General features: G+C 41.8%; 1 protein-coding gene across 2 annotated transcripts in view; it reads right to left on the bottom strand.

Moving 5' to 3' along the window:
* Positions 1-23,839, bottom strand: part of NOTCH2 (notch receptor 2) — a 162,588-nt gene that overhangs the window by 9,236 nt on the left and 129,513 nt on the right. For both annotated transcript variants that reach the window (XM_047086030.1, XM_047086031.1), the window contains exons 18-28: positions 17,535-17,763; positions 16,570-16,771; positions 14,938-15,091; positions 14,395-14,579; positions 12,749-12,881; positions 7,242-7,478; positions 4,485-4,597; positions 3,068-3,573; positions 1,355-1,702; positions 462-604; positions 52-262 (exon numbers count right to left, since the gene is read on the bottom strand). In XM_047086030.1, coding sequence (XP_046941986.1) covers positions 52-262; positions 462-604; positions 1,355-1,702; positions 3,068-3,573; positions 4,485-4,597; positions 7,242-7,478; positions 12,749-12,881; positions 14,395-14,579; positions 14,938-15,091; positions 16,570-16,771; positions 17,535-17,763 — 2,461 coding nt within the window. The remainder of the gene's footprint in view (positions 1-51; positions 263-461; positions 605-1,354; positions 1,703-3,067; positions 3,574-4,484; positions 4,598-7,241; positions 7,479-12,748; positions 12,882-14,394; positions 14,580-14,937; positions 15,092-16,569; positions 16,772-17,534; positions 17,764-23,839) is intronic.

The following is a 23,839-nucleotide window of genomic DNA, read 5'->3' as shown; positions in this document are numbered from 1 at the left end:
TATCCCTGCTATTACTACTGTGAATAGTGGCGTGTTGGCAAACCGTCTTACTTCAGCCCCACGGCATCCTGTCCCACTGGCTCACGGCGCTTGTGATTGCTGGAGTCTCGGCGAAGGGTGAAACCTTCAGGCAGCCAGAGGGAGCCATGCTTACGCTTTCGTTTTGCCATGATAACTCCCAGCAAGATAATAAACAGGATAATGACAACGGCAACAGCAAGTAGATAGAGAAGCTGAGTACCTTTTGAAGTCAGAGATTCACCTGGAAGTGCAGGGAGACAGGGAATGTGCTGAATAAACCTCTCAATCTTCGCATAAAATTCATTTAGAGGGCATTGACTGATTGACCTCACTGGCACTGAAAAACAGAGCTGCACACTGAAAAGTGTGCCCTTTTCTCACTGGCCCCAAGTGACGTCTCCCCTGCCCCAAAATCTTCCTTTAACACCAGTGCTACTCACTGACGACGGACACAAGAGGGTAGGACAAGGTCCCCTGAATGGCGTGAGAGGCCAGAAGAGCTGCTGCTGCATCCGTGTTCTTGAAACACTGGTCTGAATCTTGAACACACTGGCGGTTGTCAATTTCCAGAAACACCTTAGAGCTGTAGGATGCCAAGGGGAAATGGTGAGTAAAACAGAGGGTGCCAGTCAAGCAAGTGAAGTTAGAAAGGACTGCATGAGCCTTCCTTCCTCACATCAGCACTGGGCTCTCCTATCTCTGTGATGAGGCCATCAAAAGATCTCAGAAATTAGATCCTGTCCTTTTAGATCCTAAATACGAGTTCCCACCGGACTGTGTCTCACCTTCCTTGGTCTGGCTGAGTTTGTGCCTTCTGACTTAGGCAACGCAAGTCAAAGGGAGGACACTGGGTAAAGCGGGTGGGTCCCTATTCTCCGTGGTCTCTGCATCTGCATCTGAGGTAGCTATACAGTTGAAACTTGTGGGATACAGCAACAAATAGTGGGGTGCAATGACAGAACAATTCAAGATTATTACAGAGAGCCTTCTGTTATAAATGCATGGCCTTGAACAGAACGCAATGATTAACATAAAAAGAATGGTCAGTAGTAAAGGGATTTGAGGCAACCCTGGCAAAAGGTTACACATTCTGGCATTTGAGGAGGCCGTCCTGACATCCCACCTTCTGCTTGCTCCAGCCCGCCTTTCAGGATACCAAGACAAAGGAAAACCTTACCCTTAAACATACGTACTGGCATCACGGGTTTACTGTACTTGGTGGCTGTTCTACTTGCCTGAGCTCTGCATTCTTATAGGTTCAGTTATGACTTCCTCTGTGCGTCAGAGTACTTAGCTTTATAAACTTTAAGAAGTTCAGAAACCAAAAACCTACCCAACCACCTCCTGTTCTTGGTCACCAGGAAGGGACCTGCGTATCATCCTCTGCTTCTTCATGGCAGCCGACTTCTCACCATAATAGGGGTAGACCATGAGTACCCCCTGGGAGTCCCGTTTAATCTGCAGGTTGGTACGGAGCAGGGTGCCCAGTGCCCGCAAAAAGCTGCGGGCATCCTGGAGAAGCTGCTCTGGGGGCATGAGCACCACTATAACCAGGGTCCCCTCCGCCAGGTTCTCCGGCCGGTCAGCAGCACAGTCCAACCCATCCCAGCCACACTCCTCACTGTTGCATCCCTGGTCACAGTGGTTGTCTTTGAAGTGGTCTGCACAGTATTTGTCATACCTAGGCAGGGGGAGGCAGAAGAGGAGGAGAACAAGGGAAGGGCTCAGAATAGACTGCAGTGCTATTTGGTTTTCTGCCTGGAACTACTGTGGCTTTTCCCGCCTATCTTCTGTAGCCCAGATCAGGTCCCCTCATTGAGTCTCCCATCCTGACAGCACAGAGTACATATCCATCTATGCCAGTCAATGTGAGCACCCTCCAAAGGAGAAACAACACTGTGCTCGCTATGCTGCACGGGCTTACAGCCGCCCAGGCAGCTGGTAATCTTTGTAAGTCAGCTTTGTAAGCAAAGCTGCATGCCTGAAACAAATTAACCAGGTGCATGCTTCCTTTTTTTTTTTTTTTTTTTTTTTTTTTTTTTATCCGCTGTCCCTGCTGCGGTAAGAATGAGCTTTTGGAAAAAAAAAAAAAAGGGCCTCCAGGAACCGGGTACAGAGCCCTGAGCCATCAGGGCTCCACAGAGGACCCTGTCGATATGGCCCATTTCCTCCCCAAACAAGACTGAATCCTAGCTCTGGAAGGCAGGTGGGGAGAGGTGTGTCCCAGACAAGATACCAGATTTAAACTGTACAGCCTCTTTCAAATACTGGGAAAAGGAAATCGAGTCCCCAAACCTAAATGATGCACAAACTATTTCATCCTCACTCTCACCCCTTGATAGTGGTTATGCCATTGGTATCACCTGCCACACTGGCTCAACAAAGAGCTTGGGAGTCAGCAACAGCTGTATGTGCTCTGGCACGTTCTCTAACCTCCCAGGTCTCAGTTTCCTCACCTGTGAAAGACCTGTTAACAGTACCTACACCTCATTAAGGTTGTTGAGAGTTCACTGGGGTTAAATTAAATGGGATTGCTAAAAGGAAAGTTGCTATGTAAACCATAAAGCACCCTGTAACTGCCACAGAGACGACGAGGAGGGTTAAGTGGCCTGGTCTAGCTTATGCTTCCTCATAAGTCTAGAAGGGGAAACTCTGTCTGAGGGAAAGGAATGGGGTGAACAGATAGAGGTACAGACCTTTCCATCCATCCTGCAGGCAGGTTATGTGAGAGGCTGCCTGAGAGTGGGGTAACACCACTTCCAAAAGTTATTTCCCCTAGGAGGTCGTGAGAGCAGCAGGTGAGAAGGCAGAGAGAGGCAGAGAGAGGGTGGCTGTGCATGAGCATTCCTGGACCTCTGTCAGCAAGGGAGAACACAGGGCAGCGTGCGACGGGGCAAGGCTGACACCCGGAAGAGGGCCTCGGGGCGCCAGTCTGAAAAGCAGAGGCAGCTTGGGCTGAAGCCCTGGAGTGGTTAGGAGCAAGAACGAGGAACCGAGGTGTGTTAGTGACAGTCTCCCTCAGCTTCTGGGGCCCCTGGACCCTTACTTGCACGTCTTGCTGTTCCCTTGGCATTCAAAGTTGTCAAAAAGGCACTCGGCCGTGTTACACAGCTCATCACACTGGTTGTTGATGTAATCCCAGCAGGGAAGTGGGGAAGAGCAGTTGGCCCAGGGGTTCTCCATGGTCAGGGAACAGTCACCCCCATCCCACTGGCAGGCATGGCTGTTGCATGCCTCGTCGCAGACGCCGTCCCGAGCTTTGTCGGCACAATACTGGCTCAGACAGGTGGCAGGAGGGGTGCTGGTGGGGGCCGTGTAAAGCTCACAGTGGCTGCCCCAGAATGGTGGAGAACACTGGCAGAAGTAATAAGGAGGCTGGCGCTGAGGGTAGCAGCTACCCCCATGCTGGCAGGGGCTACTGGCACAGCCTGACTCGCAGTCCTGGGGGTTGGGGCAGAAGCAGCGGGGTCCTGAGGCCGTGTGCACACACTGCTCCCCTCTCCTGCACTTCACTTGTCCACAGCTGCTCTGGCATCTTGCCCCGGAGAATCCCTGTTGAGATTAGTGAACAGATGAGGACAGCAGGCCCGGTGTTCCCTCCCAATCCCTTCTCTGCCCCACCTCTAGAAAGATAAAGACTAGGCACACGGCTAAGATCCCTCCATGTAGCCTCCTGTGCCGCGTCCTAGGAAGAGGCCTCTTCAAGAGGTCCCACGGGATGAGTGAAGACTTCTCTCACTTTAAGAGCTCACTTCTAGAAAATAAGTCCACTGGGCATGGGGGGGGACTGAGGTGGCATTGTACCTATAAGCACCTTCCTTAACGTCATTAGACCACTCATATAATGGCTTTATGGTGGAAGAAGTTACTTCAGGAATCTGGGGAGTCTCACAGGCTATCTGTGCCATTTTGTTCCTATACTTCCTGTTCAGTGAGGCCAAGGGGACAGCACAGGTTTCCTTTTGGTTTGTCCTCACACATAGTGATCTCTGTTTTAGGGAGGGTTTCAGCCTCTGGCAGTGGCAAAAGAGTTTGCACAGCAAACGGCTAAAAATAGGCTTCCTCCTAGTGTAATAGGCAGCTTGCTCCCAAATAGTCCCTGCTAAGGAGCAGCATTCCCAACCAACTCTGCCCCAATCTGGGGGCAAGACAACCCCCCAGCACAGGACCCAGAGGTCAGAGACACAAGTCTTGTTTTCATGGGAACGTTCCACCGCTTCCTGTGGATTTCTCTAAGTGCTTCTGAAGACTGAGTCACAGATCAGGGAGTTCACTGTTTCCGGGAGTTTCTTAATAGCTTTTACACGGGAAACCCCAGCACTTTTTGGTGAAGGAGCTAAAATTAAGAAATCTCCCCACCAAGAAAGTTCCAGAAGGAGCTTGGAAAAACCAGGTTTAATCTCAGCTTTGTCCATACTGTGTGAAAGAGAGCAGGCCCCTTCGATAGGCAACGTGGCACTTACCGGGGGACAACGACAAATGAAACCATCGGGCATGTTGCTGGCCACAGCACAAGTCCCCCCATTCAGGCAAGGCATATGCGGACACACATCGACGAAAGTTTCACAGTGACGACCTCAAAGCAGAAAATGAAAAGGAGTTTTAAAAGGCAATATACTGAGCAGAGTGCTGCTGGGATGGGAGCTAGCCGAAGGGTGAGGGATGGGACAAGAGGTGTGAGCTCAGTCCTAAGGCCAAAGGAACAGAAGATGAGGGAAACACTCCCTGGACCCCCACGTGACTGGCTCACCCCTGGCTCAGGCCAGTACCCCTTCTGTCTTGCCTATACAATAGGTACACAAGGCACAGATTCCCAAAGAGACTCACAAAACAAGATGGGCATAGTCGTGAAAAATCTCTCTAATCTGACCAAAAGAAACAGAAAAGGACATCTCAGCTTTTTTTTTTTTTCCTTTGAAGATAACTTTAGCTTTCACAAGCCAAAAGAAATATTTACCAAAACTGTTCACTGCATTTTGTTAAAACTGTCAACTTCACAGAAGAGGCTACACCAGACCAATGCATTCAAGTGCTGATTTGTGGCTTAAGAGAATTTTCATCCATAATATCTCTTTTCAATCACTTCCTAGCCTTTCTGGAATTTGATCAGCACTGCTTTAAAATACAGCTTAATATTTCTAGAGTTCATTTCTTCTAGAAACAGTTCTAAAACAGATGGCATCTCGAGACCACTGCTGTATGATAAAGTGAACTAAGCAACTGAAATCAAGGGGGGGGGGGAAACACCTGGAGGCCCAGCAGGAGGTGGGCCTCATGTGGCCTGAAGTCACTTACAAAGAGGGGCTTCTAAAAGGAAATTAGGGGCACCTGGGTGGCTCGGTCAGTTAAGCGTCTGACCCTTGATTTCAGCTCAGGTCATGATCTCACGGTTCGTGGGGGTAGAGCTGCAGATAGGGCTCCATGCTGACAGTGCAGAGCCTGCCTGGGATTCTCTCTCTCTCTCTCTCTCTCTCTGTCTCTCTCTGTCTCTCTCTGTCTCTCTCTCTCTTCCCTTCCTTGTTCACGTGCCTGTGTGTGCTCTCAAAATAAATGAATAAACATTAAAAAAATAAATAAAAGGAAATTAAAATAGTAACAATTGTGGCCAGCCAGAATTAACAGGCAAGGATTACGGGGGTGTTTGTCTCTTCAAATCACAGCAGCAGCCATTATCCGAGAGCAGCCATCACATGGACATGGGGCTCAGGGACAGACGGCCCCTCAGTGCTCATCTCAGCAACAGCATCCCACAATAATTACAAGCAATGAGCTTGAGGGATTCTTTTCAATCACAAGTGTGGAAAATGCATTAACCTTACTTCCTGGTGGTGGGATCCTCATTCAAGGTGGTCTCCAGTCCTTCCTTTATCTGTTTCCCCTTTCTTTGTAAGTGTTTTCAGTGTTTCCAGATAAAGGAAGCCCCAGAGACAATGAAAGAAACAGCAGCCAGTTTTGCATCTCTGGCTTCCAAAGCACATCGTGGCTAATATGAGGCTGTGGAGAGACTGCTCATACTCTTTCTGTCCAGCATTGCCTCAATACGTATGATGTTCATAATGGATGGTTTCTCTTTTGATATTGCATCCAGGCAAAATCCCTCCATTCTTCATAAATTACCAAAGTTCTTAAAGGTAACATATCTTGAAAATTAAAAGTCTAGAGATGGGTTCTGAATGTACTAGAGTCCAACTTGCCAAATTATTACTAAGCAGACTGCTATAGCCTATTATCCGACTCCCAAGGAACACTACTACAGCATAAGGTTTAGAATGACTCCACAAATGCCAGGCAGACTTCTGAGTATCTGGTGACACTGCCACGGTTAGAAACTATTTTAGTCCCCCCAAAGTCACCAAGCTGCCCATCTTCAGAAGTAACTAACGTGTGCCTATGACAAGCCCCTATTCTGAGGCAGAGCTTGGCCATCTTTACAATGTGTGAAGAAAAGAAGCCTGAGAAGAGACCTGGAGAAGCCTGAGAAGGCTTCTCTCTGGAGAAGAGCCTGAGAAGAGACCTGGTCAGCTCTCAGCTATGCAGATCATTCCCTGAAGCTTTGCAGTACGTACTCTCGTGAACTGATTTGTGCTTAAACACATCCCCATGTGGACCTACTCCCCTTAGGTGACCTAGAAGATCCTGAGCCTCTCTGGGTTCCAGAGATGGAAAGAAGGTCACTGTGGCAGTGACTACCAGTAACCCAGGTCATCACATGCCAAGGGAGGCAGCGTGATGAAACCAGAGTAGATGTAAGGTTTCTGAACACGAGACGTTATTTTCCTCAGATGAAAGAGTTCTGTGGCTGGATCTGGTGATGGCAGCATGGCGGCGTGAATGTATTTAATAGCACTCAACTGTGCACTTAAAAATGGTGAAGATGATACACTTCATGTTATGTGTTTTTTATCCCAAATAAAAAATGGATTTTTGCTCAACCACTCCTAACATTCTATTTCTTTTTTTATATTTCTGCTACAGTATGATATAATCAATGTATAACAAAAGAGAAAGCATCTCTTAGGGGGAAAAAAAAAGGCAGAGGTGGACTGTAACATCCATGAAGCACAGACCTAAGGCAAAACTGAGCCTCTGAATTAACCTGGTCTAGTTTTTCAGACGTAGGAAAAGCTTCACTTGGGTCTAGGTCATGACCTAAGAGCCCAATTTCCTCACTCAAAGGCCCTCGGAGGCAGAGCACGGGGGCGCGGCGGGGAGGCTCTCACCAGTGAAGGCACTGCGGCAGACACACAGGTAGTCGTTGGTCAGCTGTATGCAGTCCAGGCTGCCCTCAGAGCTGCAGGGGTTGGAGAGGCACTCGTTGATGTCCCCCTCACACCGTTCTCCTGCAAAGCCGGGCAAGCAGCGGCAACTGTAGCCCCCAATCCTATCCACACACTGACCACCGTTAAGGCAGTGGGGACCGCCGGCACAGTCGTCAATGTTCTCTTCGCAGAGCAGGCCTGGAGGAAAGGGAAGAGACAAAAGGATGACGACAACCTCGGAAAGCTGCTTTCCGGCAAAAAGACAGCCACCCTTGTTGGCACTTTACAGTTATTCAGGTTACACGGCTCCATCTGTGACGGGACATTTTAGGTCGGGCAAGGCGAAGCACACGCTTGATCCATGACAGCTGCCGTGCTCCCAGTGACCAGAGTGAAGGAAAGAACACACTCGGTGTTTCATGCATACTCTCCGCCACAACCCACCCAAGCAGTCCCCTGTGGGGTCGCTGGCATTATTTGTCCCACCTGAGAGACCAGGAATCTGGCGCTCAAGAGAAACCCAGGAGTTTTCATTAATTTACTCCTTTGATTCTAACTATAAAAACAGTTCAAAAGAGACTATAACAATAAATACATAAATTACGAGTATGGAAAAATATTGGTAAGAATGGAACTAACTTTGGAGTGATATGTTTTAAGTTTTAGACCACTGGCTTTTTCTATAAAGTAATGTGTACTAGTTTCTTATTTTTAAAAAATATAGGGAAAATATCCTGTTGAGAGCTCAAAGGTTATTCCATTTAAAACAGAACTCATTTAATGTGCTATAGATGTAAATGAGCCATCTAGTATGAATATCTGTAAATATTTTTGAGAAACTACAAAAGAAATCAATGAAAATTCTAGAGCTGGTTCCATGAATGATTCAAAAAAATTACAAAAGAGGGGTGCCTGGGTGGCTCAGTAGTTTAAGTGTCCGACTCTCTTTTTTTTTAATTTTTTAAAAATGTTTATTTATTTTTGAAAGAGAGCGCATGAGAGGCAGAGGGGCAGAGAGAGAAGGAGACACGGAATCTGAAGCAGGCTCCAGGCTCTGAGCTGTCAGCACAGAGCCTGACGTGGGGCTCGAACTCACGGAGTGCAAGATCATGACCTGAACTGAAGTCAGCGGCTAACCGACTGAGCCACCCAGGTGCCCCGAGTGTCTGACTCTTGATCTCAGCTCAGGGCATGATCTCACGGTTTTGTGAGATTGAGTCTTGAGTCAGTGTGGAGCCTGCTGAGGACTCTCTCTCCCTCTGACCCTGTCCCACTCTCTCTCTCTCTCAAAATATGTAAGTAAACTTAAAAAAAAAAATTACAAAATAAAGGAGAACAGTTCTGTATTCCCGCCACTTGCATTTGTAGCATACACTAATATAAGCAAGACTATTAAAAAGGAGAAAGAAAAATGGAAGAAAATACCTTATTTTCAATAGCAATAGCAAAACACAAATTATAGGAATATTCTTTTTTTCAAATATTTACTTGAGAGACTGAGAGTGAGCGTTCCAATTATAGGAATTATCTTAAAAAGAAATGTACTACACCTATATGAAAACTTTAGAATAGTCCTGAAAGACACAAAAGAGATCTGAATAAATGAAAAGATGTTATGATTTGGTTAGGAAGACTCCTCCTTGTAAAGATGCCACTTTTCTCTACATAAATTCATAAATTTAATGTGACCACAATAAAAAAAAATGCCATAAGGATTTTCTAACAGACAATCTGATTCTAAAATTATATGAAAAAATAAACTATAACCATAGCCTGGAAAACCTTGAAAACAAAGATCATTAATAATTAAACCAGAGTGGTATTGATAAATTAATGGAACAATAAAGCAAATAAGAACATCCAGAAAAACACCCAAAAACACATGGGAATTTATAATTTGATAAAGGTGCCATCTCAAATTATTGTATAAAAGATCAAATATTCAGTAAATTGTGTTGGGACAAATCAGCAGCCACATGGAAAAATGCTCCAGTTTTCTAGTACTTGAAGAAAATATGGGAGAATTCCTTTACAGTCTTAGAGTGTAGAAGGTGTTGCTGATTAGGATTCAAAATCCAGAAGCCATAAAAAAAGACTGATAATTCCAATCTGATTAAAAATAAAGAGCTCTGGGGGTGCCTGGGAGGCTTGGTTTCAGCTCAGGTCATGAACTCACAGTGTGTGGGATCAAGCCACACATCAGGCTCTGCACTGACAGTGCAAAGCCTGCTTGGCAGTCTCTCTCTCTCTCCCTCTCTCTGCCCTCCTCTGCTCACACACACACACACACACACACACACACACACACACACACTCTCTCTCTCTCTCTCTCAAAATCAATAAATAAACTTAAAAAAAAATCTTTCAAAGAAAAAAGAAAAAGCTCTGCATGAAAAAAATCATTAAGAAAATCAAAGACAAAAAATAACATATTGATAATATTTTGTATCATAGATAATCTCTGTTAAATATTAAGATGAATAATGTAACAGGAAAAAAGGATATAGAGACAAACAGAAACCACTGAAAGAGGAAAACCAAATGATTTGTAGATGAGAAGACGTCCAACCACACACTGTGGAGAAGCCAGTATGCTGATACACTGCAATTCAGTAGTATGAATCAAAATGCACATATTCTCTAATCCAGCAATTTCATTTCTGAAGATTTATCTACAAATGTATACATGCAAGAAACCCCAAATTCCTGTCACTAGGGCACTGGTTAAATAAATTATGGTATGCTAATAGGGAATTCTGTAGGATGAAAAAGATTAAGGAAGTTCTACAAACTGATATGGAAATATCTCCAATTAAGTAAAGAAAAAAAAATCAGGGGCGCCTGGGTGGCGCAGTCGGTTAAGCGTCCGACTTCAGCTAGGTCACGATCTCGCGGTCTGTGAGTTCGAGCCCCGCGTCAGGCTCTGGGCTGATGGCTCAGAGCCTGGAGCCTGTTTCCGATTCTGTGTCTCCTTCTCTCTCTGCCCCTCCCCCGTTCATGCTCTGTCTCTCTCTGTCCCAAAAATAAATGAACGTTAAAAAAAAAAAATTAAAAAAAAAAAAAAAAAAAAAGAAAAAAAAATCAAGTACAAGAGGGTAACTAATAATACACTATCTTCAGAGTAAGAAGTGGGGTAAGTAAAAATATCTTTGTATTTGACTTCTACACACATAAAGAAATTCTGAAGGACACATAAAAAACTCTAGAAAGATACACAAGAAAGTAAAATAAAGTGGAGGTTACTTGGTGGTGGGAGAGGAAGAACTAGGTATGGGGAAGGAGAACAGAAGGAGATTTCACCTCACGCTTTTGCTACATGTGTATATATTTGTTGCGTGTGCATCTACATATAAAATTTTGGACCATGTGCATATATTGCCTATTTACAAAGTAAATCAAAAACACAAAAATAAAGAACAAAACCAGTTTGTGATTCCACTCTCACAGAACATCTGGTAATTAGGGACTGCTAGTAAAATGAACGCTGATGCCTCCAGTCAGGAGGGAACCAGCAGTAGTGGACAGACCTGTCAAGTGGCAATGAGCTCAACCTCGGCCTAGAGCAAAATAGCAGAGACAGGAAGAATTGTCAGCCCTTGACCTGGAGCTGGAGGTGCTCCCCAGGCCAGGATCCAAAGGTCAGGAGTACTGAAATAAAAACAATCTTTGTGATAACTCTCACAATGAGCTTCTAGGATTTGACAGGGTCCTGAGTGTTTACCAATGGACAGAGAAGTCAAGCCGGGAGAAGTAAATACCAGTCTACATACCTAAGCAAGCATACATAGTATGATAATGCAATGAATTCTGATGATAAACTCAAAGAGATCCATACCTACACACATCATAACCAAAAGGTCGTAAGACAGGATTCTGAAAGTACCAAGAGAGAAGCAACTTGCCCCGCACAAGGGATCCTTAATAAGAATTTCGCATTAAAAAACAAAAACCTGGAGGTCAAAAGGAGTTGGATGACATATACAAAGTACGGAAAGAAACAGATTGTCAATAACAGTAGCAAAACTATGTTTAAGCTATCCTTAACAAACAGAAGAGAGAACTTTTTTGCTTTATGAAATGGTCCATTCTAAGGCTGACATCTGTAATTTATAAAATGATTATGGTATACGACAAATCTTAGTGTGTAACAAATATCCATGTGCTCTCCCACATTCCCAGTCTCCCTTGGAGTTAGGCGGAGACCATTTTGCTAATTCTGGCTGGTGTGCTGTGAGCAGTAATGATGTGCGTCACCTTCAGACTGAGGTAGTGAGAGCTGCTGCATGGCCCTACAAGTGTCTCTCCTCCTCTGCCCTGCAGGCCCTGGAGGCCAAGGGCTTGCAACTGCATATCTAAAATAGAGAGAGAGGTAGCTCAACACACTCAGACTTTGACCAAAAACAAAAACAAAAACAAAAGCAAACAAACGAAAAACATTGTTGTGTTAAGACAATGAGATCTGAGATTCGATCTACCACCACCCGAATCAGAGCTTGTCCTAAACGGTAAAATTACTAAAAGGAACAAACTAATAATGAATCAAAATCACTTCTACTTCCCTTTGAACTACTGATTTCTAGAGCAGAGAACAACTCACCTTTTCACAGGACAAATTTCAGATATTAAAAACCCATTTCTCTTGAGTTTTCTCTTCCTCTTTAACCTCATTGCTCAGTGACTAGCCTATTAGTGGGGGTGCTCTCCTATTTTAATTTAGCCAAATTCTGAACTCAAGGAAGGTAAACTGTCAAAATTCATGAACATAAAGGTCTAAGTGTAAATACTTCCCTGACATTCTATTCTCTTTGACACTGAGAATGAATTTTGCCATTGTGGATGGCTTCAGCATTTTTTTTTTTAATTTTTTTTACAGGCTGCTCAGAACAGGTAGGGTTATAAGTACACCTCTTCTAACAAACAATACTCCGAGCTCTCTCCAGAAGACTGTTTGGAGGCAGGGGCGATGCTCCATCATTCAGTCTAGGGCTGGACTCCACAGGCTTGACTGCAATTCTTAGTTGCAGCTGTAGTCCATCAACTTCCTCCCCTGGGCTTATGGAAATAAGCAAATGTTTTCATTTCATTCATTCCCCCACCTTATGGAGGCAAAACTTGGCAGGTTTAAACAAATACATAAACTAGTAAATGTGAATTATTTATTCAAGAGACCACTAGTTATTTTCCCTTGAAGCACCAAGAAATCCTGCTAACCAGGCTAATTTTGCTGCAACACTGTATCATTTCCACATTCTATGTTTCACGGAACATCAGATGGCAACAACCACCAGACAGAACTGAGAACATGAGTCAGAACATTGCAACTAGGCAAGAGACGAGAGAAGGAAATGGCTTGAATGACCAGAATCCAGAACTAAATAGTTAATTTTTAAAAACGTCTTCCACACAAAAATGGACTTATAACTTGAGAAAATGTCCCAGATGGAGGACAGGTAGGGCTGACTTCATACCTCGAGTGCCTGGTGGACAGGAGCACTTGAAATGGTTCACAAGGTCGACACAGGTGCCTCCGTTCTGGCATGGCTGATTCTGGCACTCGTCCACTTCATACTCACAATTGACACCCTGATATCCTGGGACACACTGACAGGAACAAGCAAAAAGGAAGAAACACTGGAGCATTGTTGGAAACAGACCACCAGAGCAAATGAGATCTCAAAGGTTGCTGTATACCTTTGCTCACCCCCCGGCCCCCACCCAGCTCTTACACGTTTCTCTGGCACTATCACACGTCCTACCAATCATCCTATGCTGGGCCAACTTGAAGCTTACTGGCATTTACATCTTCCAGCTGAAAGGCCACTTTATAGCAAAGGCAAGGACTGAATATTCTGAGGGATATTTCAAGAGTTGCCCCTGCACGAAACTTTCATTGCTCCTCCGTGCAGGTTTTTCCATCTTTAAAATACGCATTCCTTGGTATGTGATGAGGACCCTATAACTCAGTCCAATGGTATGTAGTTAACACACTGCATTTATTGACCTCTAGATTCAGGAAACCGCATGTATGTGTGAGAAACTGGCTGAGACAGGGATGGGGTGTGCAGTGCTAGCTAATATGGGGTTTGAGCGATTTCAGGGCTGATTGAGGGAAAAAGACGTTGACCATGAAGTGGCTTTATTGGCTAGTGCTTTGACAGGTTTGCATGTGAGGGCTTCCCTCACAGCACAAGACTGTCCAGAGCAGGGAGGAGGGTAGGGAGAGGAGGGCAAGTGAATTCCAAGGGAAGGGGGTAACAGGGGGCTTACATGTTTGGTGATGTCACTCTACAGCCAAGCCAGAGTATCTGGTCAGAAAGCTCTGAAGGGGAACACTGGCTTGGTGGGGGGTCGTTATGCCCTGGGGCTTACCTATGGCTTACGGATATTGGGTACAGTTTTGCAGAATACACACAACAGGAAGGCTCTGAATGGCTAAATATCTGCTCATTAGGGCTATTTTTAAAACAACTGGATGTGTAAAAATTTGAGTTAGGCATTGGTGGCTTTTGAACTAACGGGAGGAAATAACTGCAGGGCCAATATAAAGAGGCCATCTTTGGTTCATTTATGAGAAGTAACGCTTTTCTTGGTGTTCCTAGGTGGCCTGAACTGGTATCAAATTCAAGTCTCTGGTGTTCTGTTAACATTTTGCTGTAACCATTATCAGCCCAGCCAATAGGAAGATGGCGACATGTTCCTTAAGACACACACTTCCTCAAATATATACATGTAATACTTAGTGTGATGCTACATGGAACAGGCTAAGCAACTTGGGACACACCTCAAAGTGGCTTTTCCTATCTCAGCTGCTATTCAGGGAAGTGCCAGGGGCCACTGAGCTGTTGGCCTGTGAAATGCACTCTGGCAGTGAATGTTGGCTCTGAATCCTAAGGCAACTCTGTGGAATGAGACGGTCGCAGACCTCTATGCTAACTTATTACACAAGAGAACTGAAAGAAATGGTGATCAGTAAACAATGTAATGATGATCGGTTAAAAAAAAATTATAAACTGTAAAAATAAGTCATAGGCAGCTAAATTCAGTATGCTAGGGCTCACAATAGTTGAGCCATCTTTGGGAGGTCTCTGACCTCTGCCTGCTCAGCGCAACTTACCTCACATCTATACCCGCCGATGAAGTCCCTGCAAGTGGCTCCGTGCTGGCAGGGGTTGGACGAGCACTCATCGAGCTGCTCCTCACAGTAGCTCCCGGTGTAGCCCAGGGGGCACTGGCAGTGATGCGAGTTTCCAGCATTGATGCAGATGCCAGAGTGCTGGCACAGGTGGTCAATGGACACCCCTAGGAAGCCCAGTACAGGACAGACATCACAGAAGAGCACACAACACATCAGGTTCAGACCAACTAACTGTACTATTGTATAGTTTATGACACTCAGCACCAGATTTATATTAAAAATAAATAAGCTCTGAAAGTGGAATACGCCTTTGTCTCATTTTAAATACATTTCTTTTTGAAACCTCTAACCTTGTGCCTCTGCCCTTTCACCTTCCGTCTCAGATCCTGTCTGTAGAGCCTTGCCCACCCACCCCTGTCTGCTCTTCCCTCTCATCCCATGATAACAATACCTGCTCTAAAACACTGCTAGTTGGCTGATACTTCAGGGAGTGACCCCAGGGCTCAAGGGGGCAGAGCTCACCTCTGTGGAAAGCCGCCACCTCACAGGATACATTGGGCACATCACAGTAAGCACCAGCCCATCCAGACGGACACAGACACCGGGACTCTGCTTTTTCCTGAACGCAAGTACCTTTGTTTTTACATGGAGACCGACTACAGAGGTTCACTAGGGTCTGAAAACGGAAGCATACACGTACATCAATATCCAAATACCAGAAATGAAGAAAATGTCACACTGCATTACTGCATTTTAAGAATCAAAGGAAAGCACACTAATTAAAAAAATTTATATATATATATATATATATATATATATATATATATCCATCCCTCACCCAAGCCTTAAAATAGTCCAGTGTTCCCAGGTAATCTCATCATTTTATATAGTCTAATTCCTCTGGCTCTACTTAAAAAAAATTGTTACGACAGAAGCTTAAGAACTTGAGGGAGTCTAATATTTAATAGGTTAAGTTATTTCCTAATGTTATGATTATGTCCAGATCTGTGACACCCCCGCCCCCCCCCCCACCCGCGTAGGGCCAGAAAGAAAGAAAGTTACAGCTATCAGACAGGTCCGTGACACCTATGCTAATCCTGTGGGACAAATCTACATGGGTCTCAATCAAATCTGTCCATGGTGGATATGAGTAAAAGGACTTAAAGCCTGTTAAACCTAAAAGCTGCCTCAGAGCTTACTTGGAGGGAGAAAATCGAGCTTATGAAAAATGAGGCAAAGAATATGAGCAGACTAGTCCCTTTCTCCCTAGCTCACATGTGGTGACCTGACCCCCGGGCAGAGCAAGGTCACACTCACAACATGGAGTGTTCATGAAAGAAGGTGCCAGTGGGTATGGGTGGAGAGTTCTCTTGGCACATGTAACCTCACACTGTGAGAATGAACAAAAGCCCGACGAAGAATGTCCTTCTGATCCACAGAATCAGCACCAAGCTGTTTAATATGCAGTGGTGGTTATTTGCATGACCAATACAGCCAAAGCCTTATGGAAGCGTACCCTGTAAGGCTAGTTAAATTTGGCCACTTAATCCTAAATTCTTTGGAGTTCTGTTATTCTATCATCCCATCATTGTTTAAGAGGTAAAAACAGCATAAAATTAAACATAATACTGTTTGGTATGCAACCTTGGAAAGGTTACTTTGCCCCTTGGGGACTCAGTTTCTTCTTCCATGAAATGAAAAGCTGCCCTAGTTGGCTCTGAGGGGTCCTTCCATCCTAACAGTATATGAAAATGTATATTTATATATTTGAATTTAAAAGACATGTGACTAACTTGGTTTTGAGAATAACACTGCAAGACATGGTAATTATTATCATTATCCCCCTAGAAACTGTATCTGACCTTTAAAGACTATTTTAATTATTCTTTACTTCCCTTTTTGTATTTCCAACATAAAAAACATCTATGTGCTTATTTCCCACGTGTGTTTTTCTGTAGTTCTTGGTTAGCCTGTTACAACAGTCTTACGCTTGTTAATCTGTATAATCTTGCCAATGTCACCATTTTGGAATCTACCAGCTATTAGATTTATCTCAGAGACATCCCTCAAGACAGAATTTTCTTTTTTAGGAGGGGTTTATTCTGCTTAGAAGAGAACTGTAATATTCAGCAGAGTGGGATGAAATGTAATTACCTGACAGTTTTTGCCAGTGTAGCCCAAGGGGCAGGTGCAGCGGTAGGTACCCAGGCCATCAACACATACTCCTTCATTTAGGCATGGATGAGAGTTGCATTCATTGATCTCATGGAGGCAGAAGGGGCCAGTGAAGCCCACAGGACACAAGCAAGAGAAGGAGTTAATCCCGTCGACACACGTGCCACCATTGAAACAGGAGCTAAGAAGCAGAGAGAGCAATTCCAGCTATGTAATGTGGTTCCTCACACCTGCTCCTTAAAAAGTAAGGTTCGTAGAAGCTAACAAGTTACAGAGGTCAATGCTCCTAAGCATCTTAAACTCCTAGATCTAGTAAATTTTCTTTTTCCAAATTACACCGAGTGCCAGTCAGCTTCCTGGCTTCCTTTCTACAACCAAAAAGCTCAGAGTATTTAAAAGGCTGAGTTTATTAGAGATTCCTAGAGAAAGCGAAGGTTTCCAGGTTTTACCCAGTCCTTCTGTGGTTTTCCATGTATCACATTTCATTTTATCCCCAAGTCAATTTAACTTATAAGAAAAGTGCTACATAAATAGCTCTTGACTCCAGATTTCTTTCTGAAAGAGAAACAGAATATACTTGTTGGAATAAAAAAAGAAACCACTCAGAAATTACTAAAGAGTGATGAAAAATCTGCGAAGAAACAGGAATTTTTAAATTGTCAGCTGAAATGAACAAGAGACCAAGAGGAGAATGGAACAGAATTATAACTCTTTCTGTTCCCAAGCATTAGAAACAAATGAAGACCCATCCCACTAAGCTTTTCAACCTCTGACCTTTGACCTGCTAACTACACATCCAAAGGGAATCAGGAACGGGGCAACAGGAGAGGACTATGGAATTGGACCCAAATGGACACCTTATTCCTGCCCTGCAATCCCATTACTGTGCTCCTTTCTCCCTTTTCCCCATAAGACACTGGTGCCTCAGCATATGGCTTGCTCACCTCTCAGTGCACTCATCGATGTTGTTCTCACAGTGGACTCCATCAAATCCCGCCTGGCACTTGCAAGTGTAACTGTTGACATAGTCGGAGCAGGTCCCTCCATTCTTACACGGTTCACTCAGACACTCATTCATGTCTGTCTGACACTTATCCCCAATAAAGCCAGGGTGGCACAGACAGGAGAAAGTATTCACTCCATCTACACAGGAACCTCCATTCTGGCAAGGATCTAAGTCATTACACACAAGAATTAGAGCTGTGAACTACAGCATCAATTTCATCTTAGACCTATAAAGATGAGCGACCTGAACTGAATCACACTAATAACAGTAACAATTCTGCCTTGTCTCTATTCGGACTTTTCTTTACATCTATTTTGCCTTGACTTCTCCATTTACAAAAATGAATGCAGTTAACACTTGCCTGAGATTCTTAACCTGTTTGACAACTGGACTGAACTAAACATACACCACTAACAGTTTTGCAAAATTAACAGTCCTAAAACTTACATTGGTCCCCCACATACTTGCTAATCAAATATGTGCCCCCAATACACAGAATCTCAAAACTATCAGTAAAAATTTTCAAAAGGTCCATGTGGTGATGGAGTGGGTGGGGTAGGACAGGATATATACTAATCAGCCCCCTGTGCTGATCTCTCTTTCCTATCTTTTCCCTCTCTCTTTCCCTCCCTTCAGCTTTCCTTTCCTTTCCTTCTCTCTTCTTTCTCTTGTTTTATTTTCTAGATTTAGGTAGAATTAGGAAACATTAAAAAAATTTTAAAAAACACATAGCTCAATCTTAGAACAGTTTAGATTCACAGCAATTAATCAACGAATTTTGAGCTACTATCATGGCATGGTCCTCTGAAATACAGATGGCATATAAATCAGAACAAGAAAAATAAGAGGTAGATCCTATTCTTGAGGACTTTAAAATCAAACTGCAAAGACAGGTCACTTACATAAAAGGAGAACTAAACATCAGGTGGGTAATGTAGCCCCTTTTTATACGAGGGATATTTATTACCTTATTCATCTATTATGCTAATTCTACTCTAAGGCCCATCTGTGATCTTTACTGGAAAAATTGCAAAAATCACATTATCCCTTCGTATCCACAGTACATAGCACACAGCTATTGTAATTTCCATAACATCTTTCAGGAAACTCACCATAATTTACTGGATTATTTTAAGCTAACTGTAAATATTGCTAGTTTTACTTCAAATAGGAAAATTTTTAAGTACTGAAAGTTTTGACTGATGTAACAATTAATGTGGAAAAGGGTTCCAAATAATTTTATTTCAGTCCCTTAAATTTCTCCATCGACTGTGCCGTGGACTTATTTTTCTTCACTATTTGTTACACAATGTTGAATTTGTCTATGTATCTTTTTTTTTTTTTTTTGCTAATATACTATGAATTTCATGAATGTAAGCACTGGGTTTTTATCTATTTTAGCACTGCCAGGACCTGGTTTGGTGCCATCCACATGATGATCTGAAATTATGTTTGCTGTGAATTAGGTGCCATTAATCTTTAAATTCTTTTTTTTTTTTTTAACGTTTATTCATTTTTGAGAGACAGAGAGACAGCGCATGAGCGGGGAAGGGTAGAGAGACAGAGACAAAGAATCCAAAGCGGGCTCCAGGCTCTGAGCTGTCAGCACAGAGCCCGATGTGGGGCTGGAACTCACGAACTGTGAGATCATGACCTGAGCCGAAGTCAGACGCTCAACCAACTGAGCCACCCAGGCGCCCCAGGTGCCATTATTCTTAACTCACTGTGATAACCTTGTTTGAAGTTTAATCATTTAATCACCACACAGATAACTGAGCTCGGATTAAGCAGTGAGTACTGATAAGTAACTGAGTATATCACATGCATAGGATGAAACTATTAGAGCTGAGGAAAGAACCAGAAAAAAGTAGGCAGAACAATCCCAAGAGTTTATACTAGGCTGAGAATAGCTCATGTCCATGACAGGCAAAATTAAAAGACCTCTCAACTAAGCACTAAGTAGGATCCTCAGAGAGTACCGTTTCAGTAGCAAGTTATTTTAGCCCTAGACTAAAGGCTGTTCTGGACCTAACAAATCCTGAAGAAAAGACCCAAAATGATCAAACTGTTTCCAAATGATCCTTAAACAAAGCTTCAATATATTCTAAAGATTTTTTTAAAGTCTAGCATCCAATAAAAAATTACCAGGCAGGCAAAGAAGAAACATAATTCATGATGAGGATAAAAATCAACAACAGAAACATACCTAGGAATTTCCCATATGGTAGACTAAGTGTGGGGACAATAAAACAACTATGATAAATATACTCGGTATGTTCAAGAAGAAGAAAGCATGAACATGACAAGGAGAGAAAGTTATGAGAAAGACTCAAATCAAACTTCTAGAGATAAAAATACAACGAAGAGAAAAATATATACTGGATGGGATTAACAGCAAACAAAACACTAAAGAGGAAATGTTTATGCAACCTGAAGACAGATCATGATATCTTCAAATAATAAAATTATCTAAAATGAAACACTGAGGAAAAAACTCTAAAAAATAAGTAAAATAGCGTGTTGGTGAGTCGGAGACAATTTCAAGCAACCTAAAAGATGTATGATATAAAAGTTGTAAAGGGGAAGCAAAAAGGTCTTGAAAAAACAGTAGTTGAATATTTTCTGAATTTGGATCCATCTATCCAAAAAGGTCGATGAACCCCAAACAAAAGAAACATGAAGACTAATGAAGGGCATCATAATCAAATTGCTAAAACTCAGTGGAAAGAAAATATCTTAAAAATAGCTGTGGGAGAGAAAATAACATATAGAAAAACAAATGTAAAAAGTATTGCAGATTTCTCCTCAGAAACAATGCATGGCAGAAAACAATGGAAGGATGACTGGAAAGTGCTGGAGGGAAAAGTCAACTTGGACTCTACTCCCTATGAAAATATCTTTGAAAACTATGGCAAAACAAAAACCTTTTCAAAAACACAAAAGCAGAAAGAATTAATCACCAGGAGATAAGCACTACCAGAAATATTAAAGGAATTTCTTCAGGCAGAAGGAAAATGACACTTGGTGGAAATGCATATCGATGCATAAGAATGAAAAACACCAGAAGCTGTAAATATGTTGTAAGTATAAGGGCTGTTAATTTATTTTTTAAATTTCTTGAAAAATTAATTGACCATTTGAAGCAAAGATAATATTTTGGGGGGTTTATGATATATATATTATATGACAACAATAGAACAGAGGGCAGTACTGTAAATTTAAGTATACTGTTGTAAGGCTTTTATGTGCTATACAAAGTAGTATAGTTGAGGTAAATTTTAATGAGTTAGAGTTGCATACTGCAAACTCAAAACCACCCCCCCCAAAAAAAAGATATGCCAGTGAAGAAATAAAATGTAATTATAAAACTGCTCAATTATTCCAAAAGAAGGCCAAAAAAAAGGGGGGGGGAGGAAGAAGGCAAAAAAGAAGGAAAAAGATAAAGTAAAAGATGGCAAATATTTAACTGAGTCATATCGCCATCAACCATTAAATTTAAATGGCATGAACACCTCACTTAGAAGACAGAGGGTATCATAACGAAGAGAAAAAGCAAAACTCAGTATATGCTCTCCAAAAAAACCCCATACTTTAAAGACACACATAGGCCAAAACTAAAAGGATGGAAAAAATGCATACTCTAACAATAAACAAAAGAAAAGTTAAGTAGGTATATTAATATCTGGCAAAGGAGGCTTCAGAGTATGAAATATCAATCACAAGGGCTAAACAAGGTCATTTCATGACAAAGGACTAATTCTTCAAGAGGACATAATAATCTTAAATGTTTATGTACTTAATATCAGGGCTTCAAAATACATTAAGCAAAAACTGATAGAATTACAAGGAGAAATAGACAAATAATTGTGGCAGATTTCAATATCACTCTGTCAATAATTTATAGAATAAGCAGACAGAAAATCAGGGAAGACCTAAAAATACTATTAACCAATTTGAATTAATAGCATTTATAGAACACTCCACCAAAAAAAAAAAAAAAAACCAAAAACAAAAAACATAAAATAAACATTTTTTTTTTTTAATTTTTAACATTTATTTATTATTGAGAGACAGAGAGACAGAGCATGAGCAGGGGAGGGGCAGAGAGAGGGGGAGACACAGAATCTGAAGCAGGCTCCAGGCTCCATGCTGTCAGCACAGAGCCCGATGCGGGGCTTGAACTCGCGAACTGTGAGATCATGACCTGAGTTGAAGTCCGACCCTTAACCAACTGAGCCACTCAGGCGCCCCAATAAACATTCTTTTCAAGTGCATACAGAACACTTACCAAAACAGACCATAAGACTAGGCCATAAGACATGCTTTAATGCATTTTAAATAATCCAATCAATAGATGAAAAAAGTATGTTCTCTGATCACAATGGAATTAAACTAGATGTCAATAACAAAAACTATCTGGAAGGAATCAGCAACAAAAGATATTTGGAATTAGCAACAACATGGATGGAGTTAGAGTATAATGCTAAGCAAAATAAGTCAGTCCAAGAAAGATAAATACCATATGACTTCACTCATATGTGGAATTTAAGAAAACAAATGCACAAAGGGAAAAGAGAGAGAGAAACCAAGAACCAGACTCTTAACTATAGAGAACAAACTGATGGTTACCAGAGGGGAGGTGGGTGGGAGGATGGGTAAAATAGGTGATGGGGATTAAAGAGTACACTTATCATGATGAGCACTGAGTAATGTATGGAAGTGTTCAATCACTATATTGTACACCTGAAACTAATAGAATGCTTCATGTTAACTATACTGGAATTAAAATTAAAAGCTTAATTAAAAAAGATATTTGGAATTAAAGAACACACTTGTAAATAATCTATGAGTCAAAAAACAAATCAAAATGGAAATTAGAAAAGTATTTTCTGAGTTGGGGGAAAAAAACCCATGATATATCAAAATTTGTGAAATACAGCTAAAGCAGTGTTTTGAGAAAAAAAAAAGCACTAAATGCCTACTATGTCTATGGTCTAAGCGTCCATCTTAAACTAGGAAAAGAAGGGCAAACTAGATCCAAAATAGAAAGAATAAAGAGCAGAAATCAATGAAATTGAAAATAGTAAAATAATTGAGAAAAATCATGAAACTGAAAAGATTACTAAAATCTGTAACCTTCTACCAGTAGCAATCACAAAGAAAAGAGAGAAGATGTAAATTACCAATATCTGAAATCAGTGAAGGGAAATCATCACAGATCTTACAGACATTAAAAGCACACAAGAAGGGAATATTATGAATGCCAATAATTCTGACAACTTAGAGTAAAACTCATTCTTTGAAAGATACAAATTACCAATGCTCAATAAAAAAGAAATAGATACCCTGAATAACTATATCTATTAAAGAAATTAAATTTACAATTAAAACTTTCCCAGAAAGAAAGTTCCAGACTTAGATGTTTAGTAGATGTAATACCAATTGTATACAAACTCTTTCAGTAAATAGAAAGGAAACAATTCCCAAGTGGTTCTGAGGCTGGCATTGCCTTTGTACCAAAACCATACAAATATAGTACAAGAAATTGGGGAACAATATCCCTAATGATGTATATACCCACAAAAATTTGTAACAAAACTTTAGGAAATCATATCCAATAACATATAAGAGAGAGAATATATCATGACCAAGCAGAATTTACCCCAGGAATTTAAGGTTTAACATTTGAAAATTAATTAACATAATTCACTTATATATTAAAAAATATATTACCACCTCAACAGATACAGAAAAATCATTTGAAAAAATCAACATTCATTCATCATAAAAAGAAAAAACTTTCAGCAAACTAGGAGTATATGGTAAAATCCTCAACTTGATAGAAGAACAACAAAAAAACCCCAAAATCATACTTAGTGGCAACAAAGTAACATCATACTTAGTGGCAAGAAACTACATACATGCTTCCCCCACCAGAATCAAGAACAAAGAAAGATTTGCTTCTCTTACTACTTCTATTTTGCATTTACTAAAAGTCTTAGCCAGTGCAACAATGTACGAAAAAGAAAATGTATATAGATTTAAAAAGAATTAAAATGTAGAATGGCTATACTTATTTAGAGATTACACGATTATTTGTTTTAAAAAAAAAATTCCTGGGGTGCCTGGGTGCTCAGTTGGTAAAGCATCAGATGCTTGACCTCCGCTCAGGTCATGATCTAATGGTTTGTGAGTTTGAGCCCCACATCGGGGTCTGTGCTGACAATACGAAGTCTGCTTGGG

The sequence above is a fragment of the Lynx rufus genome, unplaced genomic scaffold, assembly GCF_022079265.1.
Source record: "Lynx rufus isolate CCGP_SWC_20201006 ecotype Redwood Valley unplaced genomic scaffold, mLynRuf1.p SCAF_2, whole genome shotgun sequence".
Taxonomy (NCBI): Eukaryota; Metazoa; Chordata; class Mammalia; order Carnivora; family Felidae; genus Lynx; species Lynx rufus.
The sequence above is the reverse complement of the archived record's forward strand: the minus strand, read 5'-3'. Positions and strand labels throughout refer to the sequence as shown.